Raw genomic sequence first — 21,971 nt, 5'->3', positions numbered from 1 at the left:
ACACAGTAGGTGATTTGTATTTATCGATTTCAATGATAGTTTGATTTGCTGGTGGACATACTGCAAGTAGTGAAATTCTGAACATTTATTTCCACAGTAAATCACAAATAACTTTTTAACGATTAAAAATAAGGTTAAAACGTCTTGGGCAAAGTTTTTGCTTATAATATTTCCCATATTTCAACTGAATTTGATTGATAATACCGCTATGTTTGATACCTACTTTTGATGATTGAATGCAGTGATGTACAACAAAAAACATCATTTTAGAGAATTTGAAAAATTGTAACTAACAAATTGGACACAGAAAATGCCGTAGAAATTTTTTCTCTAATCGTTTTGACCCTTGCGAATCTGCGAAAAATATAAAAGGGTGAGATTTCACTGAAATTTAAAGAAAAAAAAAATTGGATAATAGATATGAAAAATGGACTTTTTTCAAAAATCTCGTCGGGGCAACCTTTAAACAACATTTTCCAGAGTTGCCGCCATACAAAAGTTTGTTTGAAACAACCTTAGCTATCATTTGGAGGTTGAGCCCCCAGATTTCCAGACATAGTGCAATTTTGGGACACCCTAATGACCATTTTAGTAATTACGAGTCTTCTCCCAGAAGGACAATAAAAATAAACCGATACCTATTGAGAAAAATTCTTTTGCTCTTCATTAAGCTTCAGCAAAAGAAGAAGAAGAAAAGCAACAATACAATCTACTCACACACTCTTGGTCGGTATTGGTCCAATACATTTCCCATCCATAACAGAAATATTGAACCAAACCAGCTCAAACCGGCACCCCCCCCCCCCCTCCCCCATCACCACTTCTCGAAAAATCATAAATGATTTATTGCCTTCAGAATTGGAAAAGGAAACAATCCTTCCCACTCCCTTGATCGCCATGAATGGAACTAACCCGGACAGCTTTCTTATTGGACGGATCAATCCTGGTCTGAGGAAAGCAAACGACGAAACCGTCAAGATTTGGTGTCACGTCAATGTCCTTCCATTACTGTCATCAATCTGCGAGAGGAAGCGATGTAGACGCATTTCAGTTCCTGGGTGCGTCGTCATTGTTGACGACGGTACATATTTCCCACTTGTGTCCGTGTTGTCGCCGTGGCCAAACCCCTCTTCTCTGATGATTTAAATCGGCTACACGTGTCCGGGTGGGACAATCGGCACCGTAAAGCTAACAAATCGGGAAAACTGCTTTCAAATCAGGAAGAAAGGAGGGTAAAGGTGAATCCCAATTTGGCCGGTTCGGGTGAAATTCGGTGAGCTGGGGTTTTACCTTCCCCGTGCGACCCTAATCCAATTTTTCTCCACCGTTGCTGTACTGGTGGTTCTGTTGCCAAGTGCTGCCGAGGATCATTATCATGGAAGATGAATGACAATGGTGATGATGCTGACGATGTGAACGATAAGAATAAACCAATTGGGAGAGGTCATTTCGCCTGGCAAGTAGATATCGGCTTGGGAAAGGCAATTTATGAATTGGTGGAAATCGATCCCGGGAATGACGTTGTGATTTCTTTTTGCCCCATTCTCGGATCTTGCCGCTCGTGGGTGTTGAAGTGATTACGGGTCTGATGTTCTAAAATTGGATTTGAAATGGAGCCTTCGAGGGATTTTGCGAAGTTCTGGCGAAACATGGGAGATACTGAACAGTTTGATCGATGGCAAGAATTAGTCTAGTTTGTATTGGCGATTGAGTAAATTGGTGCCCAATAGGGTTTGTTTTTCGTGCGTACACTTCTTTTAGCTGGTGCTTTACGCAATAGGTAAACCAGAAACCATCCCAAACGGGGATATTTTCAGCGTGTTTGTAATGGAGGCGTAATGGTGATCCAGCATATTTTATGTTTGCCCCAAGTTCACCACTCCTGGATTATTAAATTGAGGCAAACCACATTTCAAGTATTTTAATACAATAAGTACTTTTATGTCAAGCAAAAAAAAAGCTCCACAAAGAGCATACAGAGTAGCTCATTTCTCATCATATTAGCTAATTTTTCATCATATCAGTTGAAGAAATTTCTTCAGATAATTGATTTTATAAGTAGCTAATATTGACTTGGCATGATTTCGGTTTTTGTTCTTTAGGGAACACTGTCTAAATTTTGGAATCAGTTTAAACAATGTTTCAATGAGTTGCGTCTAAAATTTTTAGAAATTCAACTTTGACAAACTTAGAACGTAATGCCAATGTGATCCAAATTTAGACTAACTGTTTACCAAATTTAAATAATCTTTTTCTACTTTAAGTGAAGCTTGAATTAATAACGATTCTACAAATTTTCCAGAAATTCTATGATGTTCTCTGAATGTCTGAAAAGCCCTTAACATTTTAAATATCTTATGTAGTTGAAGAAAAATCTTCAACGTTAACAAAATTTCGAATATTTTTAATTTGCAAAATTTCTGCAAAATTTGTAAATATTATCTACAGTTCACTTATTTTCAACAACGTTTGAAGAAGTTCTATAAAGTTCTCTGAATTTATACAAAACTTGCTGAAGTTCTACAAAATTCGCTGACGTTCTATGAAGTTTACAAAGTTAGCTGAATTTCTGTCAAATCTGTTGCACTTCTATAGAGTTTCCTAACTTCCTATATAGTTCCATGAATGTCCACAAAGTTGCCGAAAGTTCTACTATATTTCTTGCAGATCTAAAGGCTGACTACAAGTACATTGGTATGCCCCTCGCGCGCTGCTAGCACGCCTCTAGTGTTGGAAATGGAAAATCTTTGACAGTGGTTTGTTTACACTTCTATAACTTCTATAGAGAACAACTGGTGCAAGTTTGCCGGCGCCGGTGGTGTAGTGGTAAGCGTGACTGCTTTCTAACACCCCGATGGGTCTGGGTTCAATCCCAGCTGAGGTCGGTGGGATTTTACTGAGGCATAAAAATCTCTGGTCACGTCTTCCTTCGGAAGGGAAGTAATAAAACCGTTGGTCCCGGCCCACGTATGTTGAATGGGTGCGATATCCTACGCAGGTGTGGAAGCTGCCTTGCACATTCGATTGCCGTCAATGGATTGCAATCGATGTCCGTCGGTGATTGGCACTAGATTGTGGAACAGAGACCGACGTTAAATAAAGGAAAAGAAAAAAAAAACTGGTGCAAGTTTGATCAAGCAGTCGTTCGCGTTCAGAAATAACGTCAAATGGAACTCGAAGAAGAAAATATATAAACTAAAGGAGAAAAAATCTAAACAACTCTCTAATAAGGAAAAGTTAGTTTACTTGAATCTTTGGTTTTTATTAGTTAGTTAGGTTCCGATTCAACACATTTTAGTTTCATTTTTAAACCTATGATCTTGACTTTTTTACCCAAGGGATGAGTACTTAAAGGGGATAGTTCTTTAGTGAGAATGCCACTGATAAAGACTGCACATTGTAGTCGAAATACGTATCTGTCATGGATACCAACATTAATTAAATGGAAGATAACCTTTTTTGCTGTTTTATTTAATAGAAAATGATCAGATAGAAAGTTACTGACTCCAGCAAAGTTGTTTTAGAGATCATAACCTTTTCGCTGGTGGAGAGTAGTTCAGAATTTTCTCACTACGTAGTGCTAGAATACATGTGAAATTATCGCATGTGATATATCTCGAGATCCTGGCCAGATAGAAAGTTACTGTCTTGGGCAAAGTTGTTCAGAAGGTCAAGGTCATTTCGTTGGTGGACAGTAGTTCAGAGTTTTCTTACTTCACGGCGCTAGTCTTCTTCTTCTTCTTCTTCTTCTTCGCATTTCAAGCTTATTGCATATCGCATATTAGCTTATTGCGTGCTCTCAACTTAGTATTCTAGATGCACTTCCACAGTTATTAATTGAGAACTTTCGTTGCCTGTACCATTTTTGCATTGATATGATTGTGTGGCAAAGTCCAATCATACTTCTAGGCCCAGGGAAGTCGAGAAATTTTCCAACCCGAAAAATTCCTTGACCGAACCGGGAATTGAACCCAGCCACCTCCAGCATGGTCTTGCTTTGTAGCTGCGCATTTACCGACTGAGCTAAGGGAGGCGCTATTATACATGTAAAATTTACGCATACATAAAATATATCTAGATCCTTACCAGATAAAAAGTTACTGTCTTCGGCAAAGTTTTTCAGGACGACTAGATCTTTTCGTTGGTGGAATAGTTCAGAAAATTCTCACTACGTGGCGCTAGTATATACGTGCAATTTTCACATATACAATAGCTCGAGATCCTGAGCAGATATAAAGTTGCTGTCTTTAGCAAACTTGTTCAAGGGGTTACGACTTTTTGGCTGGTGGACAGTAGACTACGCGGCGCTAGTATACACTGAAATTCTCATATAAAATATCTCGACATCCTCACCAGATAGAAAGTTACTGTCCTCGGCAAAGCTGTTCAGGAGATCATAACCTTTTTGCTGAAAAACAGTAGTTCAGAATATTTTCACAAGGTAGCTCTCGTATACATGATAAGTTCTCGCATGTGATACATCACTAGATTCTGACCAGATAGAGAGTAAATGTCTTTGGCAAAGTTGTTCAGGAAGTCAAGATCTTTTCGTTGGTGGACAGTTGTTCAGAATTTTCTCACTACGTGGTGCTAGTATACACATGCAATTCTCGCATATACAATAGCTCGAGATCCTGCATAGATAGAAAGTTACTGTTTTCGGCAAACTTGTTCAGGGGGTCAAGACTAGTAGCCCAGAATTTTCTCATCACGTGGCGCTAGTAAACGCGTACAATTTTCGCGTATGCTATAGCTCAAGATCCTGAACAGGTAGAAAATTACTGTCTTCAAAAAAGTTGTTCATGAGGTCAATGCCTATTGCTTGGTGCACAATAGTTGAGAATTTTCTAAGCTAGTATACACGTGAAATTCTCGCATGTGAAATATCTCGAGATTCAGATCAGATAGAAAGTTACTGTCGGCGACAAATTTGTTCAAGAGGTCATAACTTTTTCGCTAGTGGACAGTAGTTCAAAATTTTCTCACTACGTAACGCTAGTATACATGTAAAATTCTCGCATGCGGTTTGTTTTGAGATCGTGACCAGATAGAAAGTTACTGTCTTGCTTGGTGTACAATAGTTGATACTTTCCTGAGCGGCGCTAGTATATACGTGAAATTTTCAAACATAAAATATCACGACATCCTGACAAAATAGAATGTTACTGTCTTCGGCAAAGTTGTTCAAGTGGCCAAGGCCTTTTGGCTGGTGGACAGATTTTTTTTCACATCATTGCGCTTGTATACACGTGCAATTCTCGCATTAGAAATATTTCGAGACCTGCTAAACTGTCATCGGCAAAGTTGTCCAGGAGATCAAAACTTTTTCGTTGGTCAACAGTACATAATTTTCTCACTTTGTGGAGCTAGGATATACGTGAAATCTTCACATATATAATATCTCGAGATCCTGAACAGCTAGAAATTTACTGTATTCGGCAAAGGTGTTAAGGAGATAAAGATCTTTTGGCTCATGAACAGTAGATTAGAAATTTCTCAACTATATATGCTTTAGCATATACAAATATTTTACATACCCACTAGCGCCGCATACCGAAAATATTCTCAACTATTTACTGTTCACCAGCCAAAAAGCTTTGATCTCCTAAACAACTTTGCCGAAGACAGTAATCTTCTGGCTGTTCGGGATCTCGAACTGTAGCATATATGAGGATTACACGTGTATACTAGCACAGCGCAGTGAGAAAATTCTAATCTACTGTTCACCAGCCAAAAGACCTTGACCTCCAGAACAACTTTGCCGAAGACAGTAACTTTCTATTTGGTCAGGATCTCGAGATTTTTATACGTGCAAATTTCACGTGTATACTAGCGCCGTGTAGTGAGAAAATTCAGAAACATTGTGCACCAAAAAATAGGCTTTAACCTCCTGAATAACTTTGTTCAAGACAGTAACTTTCTATCTGGTCAGGATCTCGAGATATATCACAGGCGAAAATTTCACATTTCACTAGCGGCACATATTGAGAAAATTTTGAGCAACTGTCTTTGAGCAAAAAGTTTGTGATATCCTGATCATGAAGTTGAGATATTTTATATGTGAGAATTTCACATGTATACTAGCACCATGAAGTGCGAAAATTTTGAACTACTGTCCACCAGCCAAAAGACCTTGACCTTCTGAACAACTTTGTCGTAGACAGTAGCTTTCTATCTTGTCAGGATCTCGAGATATAGCATATGCGATAAGTGTACATGTATACTAACGTCACGTGATGAGAAAATTCTTAACTACTGTCTACCAGCCAAAAAGTCTTGACCCCTTAAACAACTTTTCCGAAGATAGCAACTTTCTAGCTGATCAAGATCTCGAGCTATTGAATTTGCGAGAAAGGCACGTTTAGACTAGCGCTGCATAGTGAGAAAATTATGTACTATTGTCACGCAACAAAAAGATCTTGACCTTCTGAACAACTTTGCCGAATACATTTACTTTCTATCTGGTCAGGATCTAGAGATATTTTATATGCGAAAATTTCTCATGTATAGTTGCGTCACGAAGTGAGAAAACTCTGAACTACTGTCCACCTGCGTTGACCTCATGAACAACTATGCCGAAGACAGTACCTTTTTATCTGGTTGGGAACTCGAGATATTTTATATGACAATTTCACGTTATACTAGCGTCGCGCAGTGAGCAAATTCTGAACTATTGAGCACCAAGCAATAGGCTTTGACCTCCTGAAAAACTTTGTGAAAGACAGTAACTTTCTATCTGGTCAGGATCTCGAGGTATATCACATGCGATAATTTCACATGTATACTAGCGCTACGTAGTGAGAAAATTCTAAACTACTGTCCCCCAGTGACAAGGCTATGATCTCCTGAACAACTGTCTATCTGGTCAGGATCTCGATATATTCCATGTTGTAATCAATTAAGTCAAATCCTACGTAGTATGGTCACAGTTTACACGGTTTCCATTTACATTTACCCTATTATCCGAATTTTTAAGGTGTTTATTGTAATCGAAGTTGAGCTTGTTTATATCAAAACAAATGTTTTGAGGAATTCTCGTTATTTTTAGATCGATTGGTAACTCAGCAACAAAATGGCAATGGAAAACTCATGTGTGTTGTACAAAGTACAACAGCGCGAGTCTAGGCGAATAAGAGAGGTGGCACAGTCGGAAGAAGTGTTAGTTTGTTTACTAAAATGAACCGCCCATTTTGTTATGGCAAGTTTTGCTATAAGAAATGCTCCTCGTGTTTATTAGCGAAATTCACATCAAAGATTGATTAATTGCGTAGGAAATCAGTTTAGCACGGCATTTGTGACCAGCAGTGACGTCGTATGAAACAGGTCAAAAACTGTCCAAATCCGCAGATACAAATTTTTGTTTTGAATTTCTGTATGGCAAAATAGTGAACTTTTCGTGAACATTAGCGACAAAGAACTCACCAACACTGGGAGACCGTGAGTTCCTGCCCACCTGTCATTTCCCATCTCGAGCGCGAGTAACGGAGGCTAAGGCTAAGTTTATTAACGTCTCTTTGAACTGTTCCGTCGTTGTAAGAGGAGAATTTAGTTCATTCGAGACGGGAGTAACGGAGGGTTAAAATGACTTTCTTATAAAAGTTGTTTGCTTCCATTCATGCATAACGATTAAATTTTAACATATGGAAGTAATTTTTCGCAATCATATTATTGTCGTGCATATGTTAAATTCTCATTTGGTGACGGTCGAAGCGCGCCGCTCATAAGCACGCTGCAACCCCGCCCATAAGAATTATACACAGGTGTGTAACTTAGATAGTATTTTATGGCAGCGGCTTGAGGAGAGAATCCTGGATAACGAGACGCCATGTGTTAAATCATTGGGCACAGTCGTACGGCTATAAACAGAGAACAGATGGTATAATCCCATTTTGAGAAATTATCCTGCCACACACAATATTGTGGTTTTGAGATGCTCGATAACCCTAGAGGGATCGGTTTTGCTGAATGAGCAGAATATCATGGATTTAATCCCAAGCTCTCCCACAACATAATAAGCCGCCATCGTTGGGTTGCGAGAGCATAATGCACAGTTCATAACCAGGGTTACTTCCACTCACTTGCTATAAAAAAATGTTTCTCGGAATTATGAAATCATGAAATAGTATAATGCTAATTAGTACTTGTAAGTTACAAGAAGAGGTCATGAAGTACATGTTTGACACATAAAATCTGTCAATATTGCTTTCAGTGTGTCACAATCAGCGATTTTATGACTCGTGAGCGCTCACTCTGAGTGAACGCTCACGAATCATAAGATCGCTGATTGTGACGCTCTGAAAGCGAAATTGACAGGTTTTATGAGTCAAACACACACTTTACACCCTCTTCTTGTTACTTACTAGTACAACATATCATTATAACATCTAATGATTGCATAATTCCGAAAAATATTTTTTTATAGCAAGTGAGTGGAAGCAACCCTGTTCATAACCAATAGTTGAATTGTTTAAACCATGAGTTTCGGAAAGGGTGTATGCGTGATCCAGTTTGGAAGACATTGGTGGTTGCTTTCAGAGACGTCGCTTCTTTTGAATAGCTTTTTGTTAAGTCGGTCGTAGATTGTGGTAATGTAAGGGGCACGGAGGCTATAGAGCAACTGTTTTTGCTTAATGAGTAGAAGATCATGGGTTAAAACCCAAGCCTCATTACATTACTTAGTTAATCTATCATTCAGAAAAGTAATAAGTATGTTTAGACCAATGTGACATACGGCTGATCCGGTTCGGAAGACATTGTTAACTACTTTGGAGGATTTCATTTCATTGTAATAGCTTCTTGTGACCGATAATGAACGATCGTCGGTCGTAGCTTGTTGTGATGTAAGAGGCACGGTGGCATTACATACCTACATACATTACTGAGTTGATAGGGTCGTGTCATTTACTTAACAGGCTTTAAGATCGCATCACTTTCCAGTGTGTATCGAGATCTAACTTACCCTTCCCACTTACAAAAACGTCCTTCCCGTGACAACCGTGGAGATGCAGAGGTAAATATACTCGGTATCTAGTAACAACGGTTGCTGAAATAACAATCCTTTCCCTCCCCGACGACCGCAAGGACGTGGCAGGCGCCGTTATTGACCTCAAAAATAAGGATTCTCAGGATTTTGTACACTGAGAATGGATTGCTAGTCCTAAGCTCCATTCATATGGTTCTTTGTACAAATTTTGCTCAATCTGGTCAATCACGGAGTAGCAACTACTGAAATGTATGGTCGTCAATGCTCATGCTCATGCTCATGGCTGGAGTAAATTTGATCATTTTTTGTTTATATTTTATTTTAAATAGGACTGGAATTAAAATTTGTGAAACTCAGATAGCTTGGCGGCTGCTGCTTTTGCTTACTGAGTAGAAGATCGTGGGTTTATTCCCAAGCTCCTCCAAAACAAACCAATTATTATGGTCGCATCGTCTGCTTAAGCGTTAAAAATCCGTAGCATCTATGGGGGCGTCGGTGAGTAGCTGGTTTCCAGTTAAATAGACGTTACATCAACAATATCGTTCCTTTCCCCGTTACGGCGAAGATCATAATAAGAACGTTAAAGTATATATAGACAGTTGCCAGCATGCAATCTACGATTTACTCCATTACAGTCGCAACGCAACGTAAGACTACTTTTAGGGAATGTGATGAGGGCATCGTAAAAGTGAAGGAACCAGAAGGAGCAGCGCTAAAAGATCTCCACCCAGGGTTACTTCCACTCACTTGCTATAAAATATGTATTTTTTGGAACTATGAAATCATCTACATCAATACTAATTAGTACTTGTAAGTTACAAGAAGAGGTCATGAAGTATATGTTTGACACATAAAATCTGTCTGTCTGTCAATCAGCGATTTTACGACTCGTGAGCGCTCACTCTGAGTGAACACTCACGAATCATAAGATCGTTAATTGTGACGCTCTCAAAGCGAAATTCACAGGTTTTATGAGTCAAACACATACTTTACTATTTCTTCTTGTTACTTACAAGTACAAAATATCATTATTGCATCTAATGATTGCATAATTCCGAATAATATTTGTTTATAGCAAGTGAAAGGAAGCAACCCTGCCTACCTAAACAAACATCCTAAGTACGGCTCTGTAACTTTAACACAAACTGTTATTTTTTTTAATCATTCATGTGAATTAATGTGCACATTTTTAAAGGATTTTTAATGACCAACTATAATATTCACAAACATTTCTACACAACTAATAAAAGAACCCCATTAATTTACACCGTACTTGTAAATATTTAATCAACCGTGAAATTAGACCCAAGACCTGCGCAACTGTTCAAGCAGAAAAAAAAATAACCCAAAGAGCAAAATTCTATTTTAATTAGCATCCCCGAAGTCCGTCCACGTACCATCCGTCACCGCGTCCCGGCGACTGTGGAAACTGATCCCACCTCCAGTCCCTAAGAAGAGCGAACATTAATTTGCCTTTCGCTCTCCCTTCTAATTGATGAGATTTGTTTTCATCTTTTCCCCATCCCGGCCCATTAATTATTCATCAATTCTTCACGCTGCTTCTTGCCAGCTACAACAGCACCAGTAAGGCAAAAACAACAACCGGTCAATCTACCATTCATTGACGACCTGCGTTGCGTACGTGCCCCAGCAGCATCGTTCTCCTGCTGCGACAATTTAATTCACTTGTTCCGAACTCGACGGCTTTTAATCTTGATGGATTTTTCTTCCGTTCGTTTTTTTTCCTCCACAGGGTACCTGGAGCAGGGTCTGCTGGTACGTGACGCGTCCAAACTGCGGAGACACTACTTCTCCAAGCAGCGCTGGTGGCTGGACGTGGTATCGATGCTGCCCACCGATCTGGCCTACATCTGGTGGGCGCCGAGTTCCTGTGCAGCGACCCGGCTTCCCTGTCCAATCATAGTTAGAATTAATAGGTTACTGCGTCTTCCAAGAATGTGGGAATGGTTCGACCGGACCGAAACGGCCACCGGTTACCCAAACGCGTTTAGGATATGTAAGGTGAGTTTCCGGTTTACTTTGCAGTCGCTGACGCAGTATTAATTACCCCCTTCTACCATTTAGGTCGTTTTAGCTATCTTAGTACTAATTCATTGGAATGCGTGTCTTTACTTTGCAATAAGCTACGCACTGGGTTTCAGCACCGACAACTGGGTGTACAACATCAACGGAGCGAAAAATCTAACCCTGTCCCGGCAGTACATCTACAGCTTCTACTGGTCCACGCTGACGTTGACCACCATCGGCGAGACACCCACGCCCGAAAACGACGCCGAGTATCTGTTTGTGGTGGCAGACTTCCTCGCCGGGGTGCTAATCTTCGCCACCATTGTCGGTAAGTTGTGATTTGGATTGTCTTGGAAATCATTTTAGTACCCATAATATACCGCTCCATAACTTTTCATTACTTCATTACCTCTCGAACGACGAAAAAAAAAGCCACATTTGTATCACCGACGTAGCTCACAAACATTAATGGCTAAGAATTGGATTACAATAATCGCATTTCCAAGGGCGACTGTAAAACGAAACATCGCCATCGTCGGTTAAGAAACAATTTCACAATCGTGCAGTCCTCACGTATGGCGGACCCATAAAGGAGATCCCATTCTTGGTCATTTGATCCGATTATTTCCTCCATAAAAGCATTTCGTTGTTTCCACCGTCGCCGTGCAGGATATTCGCTGGGATGCACACAATGGGATAGCAAGGTGCTAGCCGTGGTAGGTTGGATAATCGTTGGAGGTCATCCATCACATTTGCCAGTGAAAGCTATGAAAACTCGTTGGCTTAAAAGTGACAAAGATGCCAATCAACCGCGCTTAAATTTAATCTACATAATCCGGATGCGGACAAATATCGGATATTGACGGATTTTTCAACAGTATGAGTAAATGTGATACCAGTCTAATGGTGAAGAGCACGCGGACAAAACAAACCGAACCTATCAAATGTGCGGTCTCATATCGGATTGACTAAATTTTCCACTCTCAGGATATCATATCCTTGATGGGAAACCGTGGAATGCATTTAAGACTGATTGAATTTACTTCTGGTGCAAATTCCAAGCAGAAACCGACTGTTTTCTCTTTTTTGTTTATTTGGTGGTGTTAATTGTTTATCTCATTTCAAATTCCAGGTAACATCGGTTCAATGATCTCCAATATGAACGTCACTCGGGTAGAGTTTCAGAATCGAATGGACGGTGTAAAGCAATACATGGCTTTCCGAAAAGTTGGAGGAGAGCTGGAAGCAAGGGTAAGTTAATTTAAAATAAACCAATAGGAAATAACCCGATAAGATTGAACCAATTGAACAATACTCATCTGAAATTCGACGAATTTAAAATTTAGAGTCATAATTCAATCCATCTGAAATAACTTAAAATTACTCCCCATACGTCTAATACCTGCACCAAATAAAAATGTCCACCTTTCCTTTGCAGGTCATCCGCTGGTTTGCGTACACGTGGGCACAAAGTGGCGCCCTGGACGAGGAACGGGTCCTGGCGGCACTGCCGGACAAACTGAAGGCCGAAATTGCCATCCGGGTGCACATGGACACCCTGAAGCAAGTGCGCATTTTTCAGGACTGCGAACCGGGCCTGCTGGAAGCGTTGGTGCTGAAGCTGAAATTACAGGTCTGTCTGCGCTATAGTACCACTCTGGCTGACGACTGTGAACTATGAGATTGTGATTTACTCGAAATTACAGGTTTTCAGTCCCGGTGACTACATCTGTCGGAAGGGCGACGTGGGGAAGGAGATGTACATCGTCAAGCGGGGCAGCCTGTCGGTGGTGGGGGACGATGGAATTTTGGTGCTAGCCACGCTCGGGGCCGGATCGGTATTTGGGGAAGTTTCGGTGCTCGAAATCGCCGGTAATCGAACCGGAAACCGACGGACGGCGAACGTGCGGTCAATTGGTAAGGCCTTGCTGTGGATTCCGTCAAAGGCGAGGGTGATAATTAATACACTTTTTTTTTTTCCTTTCCAAAGGTTATTCGGATCTGTTCTGTCTGGCGAAACGTGACCTGTGGGAAACTTTGGCTGACTATCCGGAAGCGCGGGCGTCGCTAACGGAACGTGGGTGTCAATTATTGCGTAAGGATGGCCTACTGGACGAGGCAGTTTTTGCCAGTAAGTATTCTCGCCCAATGCCTCAGGGTTGCCCGTCGCAAGCAGAACGAATGAAAAATGGCTCGGAAACTCTAGCATCCCTAGTATCGGAGCTTTTCTGTTTGAGCAACAATTTTACCCCGTTCGTTTGCTTGTAACGAACGATGAGCATGAAAAAAGTAACAGATGCTGAGATTAAAGTGAAAATTTAATTAACAATCAACAGGCGCCCAGCACCAACAGGACACGCTGGAAAGTGGGGTAGCCAAACTGGAGCAAACGGTAGAGAACCTGAACCTCCGGTTGGCACGACTTCTAGCTGAATACTCGGCCAGTCAGGCGAAGCTAAAACAGCGGATATCCAAACTGGAGGAAAGGTGAGTAGGATAACCAAGAAGAAGGAAAATTATTCTGCTGGAAAATTGGATTCTGTGTGTTTACATGGTTCTTCAACTTGTTGATAGTGCATTAAGCGAAAACTTTCCTGGTGGATAATCGCATTATATTCGATTCTTAAATATTATTCGTCCTTGCTAATGGTTCCATGGAGCGCAATCTATCTCAATATCTCAGCATTTTCCTTAAGTAGTCATCCCACAATAGGAACAATCAACAAAGGAAATCCATTTCGCAGTTCAGTGGTCAATTTCCCACTGCTATACACGTGTCCATAATTACCGTCCATTGCAATTCCGTCCCGCACCTGAAGTGGTGTGTACCTACCGTAAATGCAACCGCAAACGTTTCTCCACTACCCCAGTCCATTGCATGAACCTGTGTGTATTCCACCAATAAAATTTCATTTCTCTCCATTTGTAGCATTCCACTCGATGGAACCAACTCACCTTAGGATTTCCAGACATCCCGTTACGGGTTTCAGAAACTGTAGCACTTTGCGCGAAGCATTTTAATCGTCCAACTGCTCCCAAGTGAAACGGTTCCTTCTTATTCTTTCGTATTTAGCTCGTACTCTTAAATAGCACCATTAAGCATCATCCCATGGTGGCTGCACTACTCATTGCAGTTACTGCTTTACTTGCACTGCGTTTACCCCCCTTCCCATCGTGGTCCTCTAGGGAAACGTGACTGCACTCGTTCGGAACTGAAATCCAAGGATAACAAAAAAAAATCCAACTATTTCAGCTCATCTCTTGGTGTTCCTTCCGGTTCCTGGAGCACATTGCTGCCCTGGTCACGTTTGTCAACGTCATCGAACTTGTGCTGAAGCGTTGAAGGGTCTTTCTTTAGGAACTGCAATTTCGAGCTTCGAAACGGTCGAGGGGATTTAAATTTCACAAGTTTACCTAAGTATGCTTGCACTACTAACACATTTTACAGTGGACTTCTTTTTATTATTCAAAACAGGTAGGAAAATTAACCTCATTTGACTATCGTCGCTATATTCATAGTCTGGCGGATAGAATTTGGATATATCAAAAATCGGGTACTAAAAGGTACTGAAAAGGTACTATAAACGTTGATTATTCTTTCCTCGCCAGTCGATGCTAAATTACCAGTATCATCGGATAGGGGAAACTTTCCACAACCTAAAGATGGTGTTAGTTTGTGTAGGCGAGCCTTAAGTCACGAGAAAACGATTTCCGAAATTTTGTTCGCAATAGCTGATGTGCTCTTTTCTGTTGTTGGTCGTGATTTGCTCGATTAGTTCCACTATTTTACAGCTCAAATGGTTCCCGAGATAAGAGATGAACTAGCCTATGGCTAAAAATCTCTCTAATAAAGAAAAAAAAAAAGGTTCCCGAGATTCTATCCGCCAGACTAAGGCCTGTACTCTAAAAAAATGCACCAGACAAAAGTGTTCGCCAAAAATTTATTTTAAGTCGGATTTTCTTGAAACTTTCAGGGAATGAACTAATACATTTATTCAATTTCTTTTCCATCGCTGAAAGCCCGCACCTTTCCCTTAAGACCCCTCATTACATTTTGTGCAATGGGGGAGCCGACCTTTTTGGTCACTTTCATCCATTCTTTCTTCAACTCCAGCTCGTTCTTAAGCACCTTGGACGATTTTCGAACTTTGGCCTTCATTATGGCCCAAAATCTTTCCACCGGCGGTTTTTGGTACAAAAACAACGTTATTGTCTCTGTACCAATCCAACGTCGATCGCGCGTAATGGCATGATGCCAGGTCCGGCCAAAATAATGTCTCGCCTCCGTGGGACCGCAGAAAGGGCAAGAGACGCTTCTGGAGGCACTCGGTGTGGTAAATTTCACTGTTGATGGTACCCATTGTGATGTACGGTTTACTCAGTTTACCGCATTGGCATTTGGCCAGAGCAAGTATTTTTTGGCGAATTTATCCACTTTCTTCTTCCTTATGTCTTCCGGAACATCAAACCGTGATTTGGCAACGTAGAACTCCTGCCCCGGTATCTGCTTTGCGTCTGCCTTGATGTAGGTTTCGTCATCCATAACCACACACATCGGTTTCGTTAACCACTCTCGATACAGCTTCCTTGAGCGGGATTTGGTCGCCGTGTTTTGTTGATCACGCCGGTTCGGTGCCTTCCGGACCTTGAATACACGAAGCCCAGCTCATTTCATGGTTTGCTGAACGAACCAGGCGGAACACTTTGCCTTCAGAGCCGCACCGCGAATCGAAAGGTTCGGATTACGCTTGAAATAATCCAACACCTTCCGGGCCTTCACAGGGTCAGCTGTCTACGATTTTCTTCCACTTCCAGCCCGCCGCTTGGTCGTCTGGGACTCCTTAAACGATTTTACCACCCGAGACACAGATGTATGGGTGATTCCCAGTTGTCTTCCAATCCATCTCATGGTTGCAGTCGGATTTTCCATGATGGCGTGCAAAATTCTCCGACGATTTTCTTCTTGTTTCGATGACATCTCAATAACCACTGAACCGATAGTTATGAAATGTTGCACATGTAAACAATTCACTCCAAACTAGTTATATACCAGATTTTCATCAATTTTTACCCACGGATAAAAAAGTTACATACGGATAAAAATGGTGCATTTTTTTTTCGAGTACAAGCCTTATGAATATAGCGACTATAGTCAGAGCTAAGTAGTCGCACCCAAACCTGCACCTTCAAAATATAAATCTGCCTAAAATAAAGATGCGTCCAACTAATGAAGTATTAAAAAAATAATGTTGTTTTAAATAGTGTATTACCTAGTTGATGTGGTATGCTGAATATATATATGCGCTTTATCGCACGATGAGCAGCACCGTGTTTTACAGGTCGCGAAGGTGGCATTTGCCACACAAAAACTCGAGAGGCGGAAAATCGTTGTAATGTTCCTTGAACATCTACAAAGGCCCCTTATTAGGGTGGAGCTTATTTTTAATAATCGTTCGGGGACAAGTTTTCCCATGCGGAAAATGATGATTGGGACTAATTATGTAACAATGAGCCTTTTTCGTTGTCATTTAGAGGTGGTGAACCTTGAATGTGGATGGGCTTGAGATTAGACTCATGATGTTCTGCTCAGTAAGCAAAAACGGTTGGTCTAAGGCCACCGAACCCCTGATATCACTTTATACCGTTACTCAAATTGTTATAACTATTCAAACCCGGCACCGACGACAACGAAAAGTTTTACAAAATACACGTTAAACAAGCGATCTTACCATACATTTTTAATATGAAAGACCTAGGACCGCGCAAGCCATTGCAACCAACGACCTTTCAAATCCTAAAACTAAAAGCTACGAAAGAGTACTTAGGCCTTCATTAAGATCCACTTTCACGCGACGTTCCTTATGTCAATTTGCTCTTTACGCATGATTCAGGTAATCATAATAAGCTATGACCGACGTGACGATTGTTTAAGCCCTGGTTAAACAAGCTATTCAAATGAATTTACGTTCTCGAATTTCACTTGGTATGTAATGAAAATCAGAAATACGCGAGAATTCATTTAGTTTCAGCGGTTGATGGTTAATTTTAGATATACTAATGGTACTGCCTACGGCGACTACTACGGCGAATACGACGGCGCCTACGACAACGACAACAGAGAATTTGTAACTTACCATTTGTCTAGGATATAACACCTTTGCCCGGCACCTGCACTTGACCTTCATGTCTGCTATCTGTCACTGTTTGCAAAAATATCTAATAGCAATTACATTCGTTGTAATACTTCCTGCATTGCCATGGTCATCTGGGAGGAGGTTCGCGTCTAGTGCTTTCCCCAGGAACCGATCACGGCCACCAGCTACCGTTCGTCCAGTCTTGGGCGAACAATCTTCGACACTGGCGAAAGACCAGCAGACGAGAACTTTTGCACCGGCTCTTCGCTTTCACTCTCTTTTTTAACTGACGTTCAGTTTCACAGCGATTCGTCCCGTTCTCGGTGCTGGTGATACTCATCGAGCAGCCGTGTCTTCACCAATGTCACAGTCCAATCCGCATCTGCCCGGCTCTGGAGGCTCTGCACCAAGCTGCGGTACGAAGTTGGCACACTCCGGAAAATTATAGCGATATGCAGTGTTTCTCCCAGATTTTGACCAGCAGCACAGAGCTTATCAATCAGTTCATCCATGCTGTTCAAATGTGTTTCCATGTGAACTCTGAGTGAAAGCTCACGAGCCATAAATTCGCTGATTGTGACGCACTGAAAGCAATAATGGCAGGTTTTATTTGTCAAACACTTAGTTTACAACCTCTTCTTGTTTCTGACAAGTACAAACTATCATAATATATTATGATAGTTTGTGCTTGTCAGAAACAAGAAGAGCATCCAATGATTCCATAATTCCGAAAAACACTTTTCATAGCGAAGTGAGTGGAACTCACTTACAGGAAAAAAAAATTAAAAATTACAGGAAATCTGTGCAAAATCACCGAACTGCTTACCGAACGTTCAGCTGTTGCGATTTTAGACATTTTCCCCAAATTCACTATCTTGAAAGATTACTTTGGAAACGCCTTGATCAACATAACAGGGCCTGTGTATATGTTTTTCATCGCATTGGAACGTTTATTTCGTGAGAAGATAACGAGAATATAGCTGGTGAATAACAATAATATTCCAGCCCGGTTAGCTACCTTGATGATGCTATGTATAACTAGATGATATGTTCAAAATGTTCTCACTTTGTATTCATCAGCCATACAAATCCAGTGATTAAAAACTTGACAATCGATCGGCGGCTTTGTATTTTTTTGAAAATATATTTGTCAAGATGTAAATCAAAAAAAAAAATTCAAAATATTTTAATTGTGTTTTATTTGTATTCCAAAAGTCAAAGAGCATCCAATAGCACTTTTCATACGCAAACTTAATTATAATTATTTAAATCTCAAAAATTACATTTCATCCGCAATCTCAATACTCCTCACGCTTTCCTCGTGAAGCGCTCGTGTTTATTTACATTGCTCGATTGGAACCGCGTTTGACGGTTCGATTGGAACTTTTGGCTTCAGTCTTCGGGCGTCTCAATAATTTCTTGGGCTATCTGAGGCCCCGTGCATACTAGTTGGGATGAATTTCTCAAAATGATTCATAGGGGAAATGCAGGTAATGTCGGCCTATGTTTCCCTAATTTGGGCCCATACATAAATTCAGCAGTCGACTAAATTTTCAATAGCAACCAAAAATATCTATTAGTAACGTCCCAATAACGCGTTCATCTAGATAAAATTGAAAATAGCAGATTTAAAGCGATGGGCCCAATCTTAGATCCATAGGCCAACATTAGAGACATTTCCCCTATTTCAATAAAATTCCCTTCCAACAACACCATCCGTTTATAAACCGTACCAGTAAACCACCAAAACTCGCGGCGGACACATTATCAGCACTTTCCCCAGCTAATTTACCAACCGGACCGTGTTCAAACTCGCACACGGTGACGAGACTCTCGATAGAACTACTCGCCGAAAGCGTAACATCCGAACACCGGTGAACCGGCCTCCCGGTAGGCAATGAAAATCACCAGTACACAATAACACACCCGTGCAAAGAAACGGATCCAATAAACGCCGCTCTCGCGAAAGCAAACAAGGATCTCGGTGAGCAATGTTGTGATTCGGAATTTCCACTAAAAATCAACGGGAATGCACGAATTTCACTACACCCAACTGCGAAACACGTTCAGAACCACTTTTTGTGTAGATAATCAAATAAACAACGAGTCAGAAAAAGATTTCGAGTTACTGAGAATATATAAGAGTTGACTGCATTTGAAATGTGATTTGATTTCAACGCTAAGTTTTAGGAACAGGGCTAAGATCTAATGTTGGGCCTACTTAGCACAACCCGCTGTTTGCCTCTATTTTTCGAGTGGATTTTTTTTTTTCACAAAATGGAATGTTTTCACTGCAGATGACTTTTAAATTTATTAACAACAATTTAGTAACAAATTGTTGAGATATTGTTAAAAATACAACACTGCTTCTTGACCCTAAACTCGGCCTACGGATTCAAAACTCAGCCTAACGCAAAGAAACGCCATTGTATTCATTTCGGCCTATCGGATGAAGATAAAAATTTATTCGGTCGGAGCGCTTCTTTTGTCATTCACGGTCTCAGTGACTTCGTTTTGTAACTTTTGAACTGAAGTATCGTAGGGTAGAGAACTACTTCGGCCTAATCGCCCATTTTGGGCCTATCGAGCAGCAAATATCAAATAAATGCATGATTTCAGAGTTCACAAGTCAATTATGCGTTTGGTACGATACTTTAGTTAATAAGCTACCGAACGAAGTCAATGAGAACACGTGATATGAAGGTTTGCACCCATTATTCCCAAAAACAAAAGAAGCGCTCCGACCGAATCAATTTTTATCTTCATCCGATAGGTCGAAGTGAATTTATTGCCGTTTAAATGGCGTTTCAATGCGTTAGGCCGAGTTTAGAATCCGTAGGCCGAGTTTGGCGTCAAGAAGAAGTGTTAGACTTTTGACAATATCTCAACGATTGGTTTCTCTTTATCAAATCTTACGGTACGTACGGAAAGGTAAATAAATTTGGAATCAGTAATCAGTAATAATCACATTCCGTTTGGTGCTAAACTGCGCTAGATTAAGGAAGATTAAGTGTGGGTTGTGCTTAATAGGCCGTAAATGGGGTAGTTAACCCTACCAAATACATAATTGACTTGTTAACTCTGAAACAATGGATTTATTTGATGTTTTCTGCTCGATAGGGCCAAAATGGGTGATAAGCCGAAGTAGTGCTCTATTGCCATTGCCATTTTCAATCATTATGATGTCTATTTCAACGTGATCGTTTACGACCTCCTAATTAATAATTTACTATGTGGCTTCCATGTATATAGGGTTGACCCAGGATAATCCAGAAACACTTGGAAAGCTGCAATTTATACCACATTTTAAAAAAATGTTCTTTGTTGTTGATATTGAATTGCCTTATTATGGAACCAAGTCAAAACGACTGTTTTCATACAAGCGTTCATACGAAAAACGTTTTTTTTTTTCGACTCCCCAATTGAGGTCCCTAATCTTCCACTTAGAGAGTGGAGGTGACTAAACGACAATTAAACGACAATATCGTCATGGTTTCCATTGATAATGGCAAGATAACTTAACACTCAGTACTTCACGGAGATACCACGTGTGTAGTGTGTGCTTTTATCTAAAACCTTTGAGTTTAAACAAAACATCTGGAGATTTCCAGATGATCCCGTTAAGATGCCAAGACTCAATGATTGCAATGATCAGTCCGTATCATGCTCTCTTGCCGTGCGGATCTATTTGCTTTTTGCTGAAGGAAGTGTTACTTCAATCATCTAAATCTACAACAAATTTAAACAGCTCTTTTCAGCGCTCAACCTGTAAAATTTCTACCTTGTTTGAATCTTATTCCTGTTCGATCCTTGTTTGGACCCTACCCGAGGTAATCCTGCTTGGCCATCGACTTGGAATATTCCTCTTCGATCCTTCGGATTCATATTGCAATCTGCTTGGAAATCAATTTGGAGAATCTTGGTTCTGCCGCCATGGCGCCTAAGTGCAAAAGAAAAGGGCAATCTCTTGATCCCCCTTCTGATGAAATTCAATTTAACAATCGATTTGATATGCTTACGGATGATGAGAATGATCCATCCTCCAGGCAAAATTCAATTAAACATTCCTGGCTTAGTGCCAAAAAGGAAAAGGTTCCCCCTATTGATCTAACCACTTCCGATTTCCATGCTCTTAGCAAGGAACTTTTAGGCTTCGTTCAATTTATGTTTTCACTTCAAATTGGTCGTCGGGGTGAATGCGGTGTATTGTCTGAAACCTTGGTCGGATTCAAACGTCTTCTAAAGTACAACATTTTTTACTTACACAGCAAAAAAATGGTGTCAAAAATATGGCGTAATATTACTTGCCAAAATGACAAAATTTTCATTAATACAGTGCATGAACTGACATTACGTTGCTTTTACTGCATTTGTTTATTTTTGTGACCGTTAAATTTGATTGAAGTGCATCCTCTTGGATGTAATATTAAAATTTTTTTTTTGCTGTGTACGACACCAAAACTGAATGTCAAGGTTGTCTTGAAAGGTCTTTCTTCTTCTTTGCTTTATTTAACGTCGGTCTCTGTTCCGCAATCTAGTGCCAATCACCGACGGACATCGATTGCCATCCATTTACGGCAATCAAATGTGCAGGAAGGCAGCTTCCACACCTGCGTAGGATATCGCATCCATTCATTCAACATACATGGACCGGGACCAACGGCTTTACTTCCCTTCTGAAGGAAGACGTGAGCAGAGATTTTTATGCCTTATAAAAATCCCACCGATCTCGTCTGGGATTGAACCCAGACCCATTGGGGTGTTAGAAAGCAGTCACGTTTACCACTACACCACCGGCGCCAGCTTCTTGCCCAGTGGTGAATCCC

At 40.6% G+C, this 21,971-nt stretch overlaps 1 protein-coding gene across 1 annotated transcript in view; it reads left to right on the top strand.

The window, feature by feature from the left end:
• CngA (Cyclic nucleotide-gated ion channel subunit A) overlaps window positions 1-21,971 on the top strand; it is a 243,301-nt gene that overhangs the window by 195,946 nt on the left and 25,384 nt on the right. The window contains exons 5-11 of the mRNA XM_065224960.1: window positions 10,737-11,005; window positions 11,069-11,339; window positions 12,144-12,262; window positions 12,450-12,644; window positions 12,718-12,928; window positions 13,002-13,142; window positions 13,348-13,498. Coding sequence (XP_065081032.1) covers window positions 10,737-11,005; window positions 11,069-11,339; window positions 12,144-12,262; window positions 12,450-12,644; window positions 12,718-12,928; window positions 13,002-13,142; window positions 13,348-13,498 — 1,357 coding nt within the window. The remainder of the gene's footprint in view (window positions 1-10,736; window positions 11,006-11,068; window positions 11,340-12,143; window positions 12,263-12,449; window positions 12,645-12,717; window positions 12,929-13,001; window positions 13,143-13,347; window positions 13,499-21,971) is intronic.

This window comes from Ochlerotatus camptorhynchus, unplaced genomic scaffold (assembly GCF_037179485.1).
Source record: "Ochlerotatus camptorhynchus isolate MF236.1 unplaced genomic scaffold, CSIRO-AGI_Acam_v1.1 ptg000220l, whole genome shotgun sequence".
NCBI classification, from domain to species: Eukaryota; Metazoa; Arthropoda; class Insecta; order Diptera; family Culicidae; genus Ochlerotatus; species Ochlerotatus camptorhynchus.
Note: the sequence above shows the minus strand (reverse complement) of the source record. Positions and strands in the feature narration are given on the sequence as shown.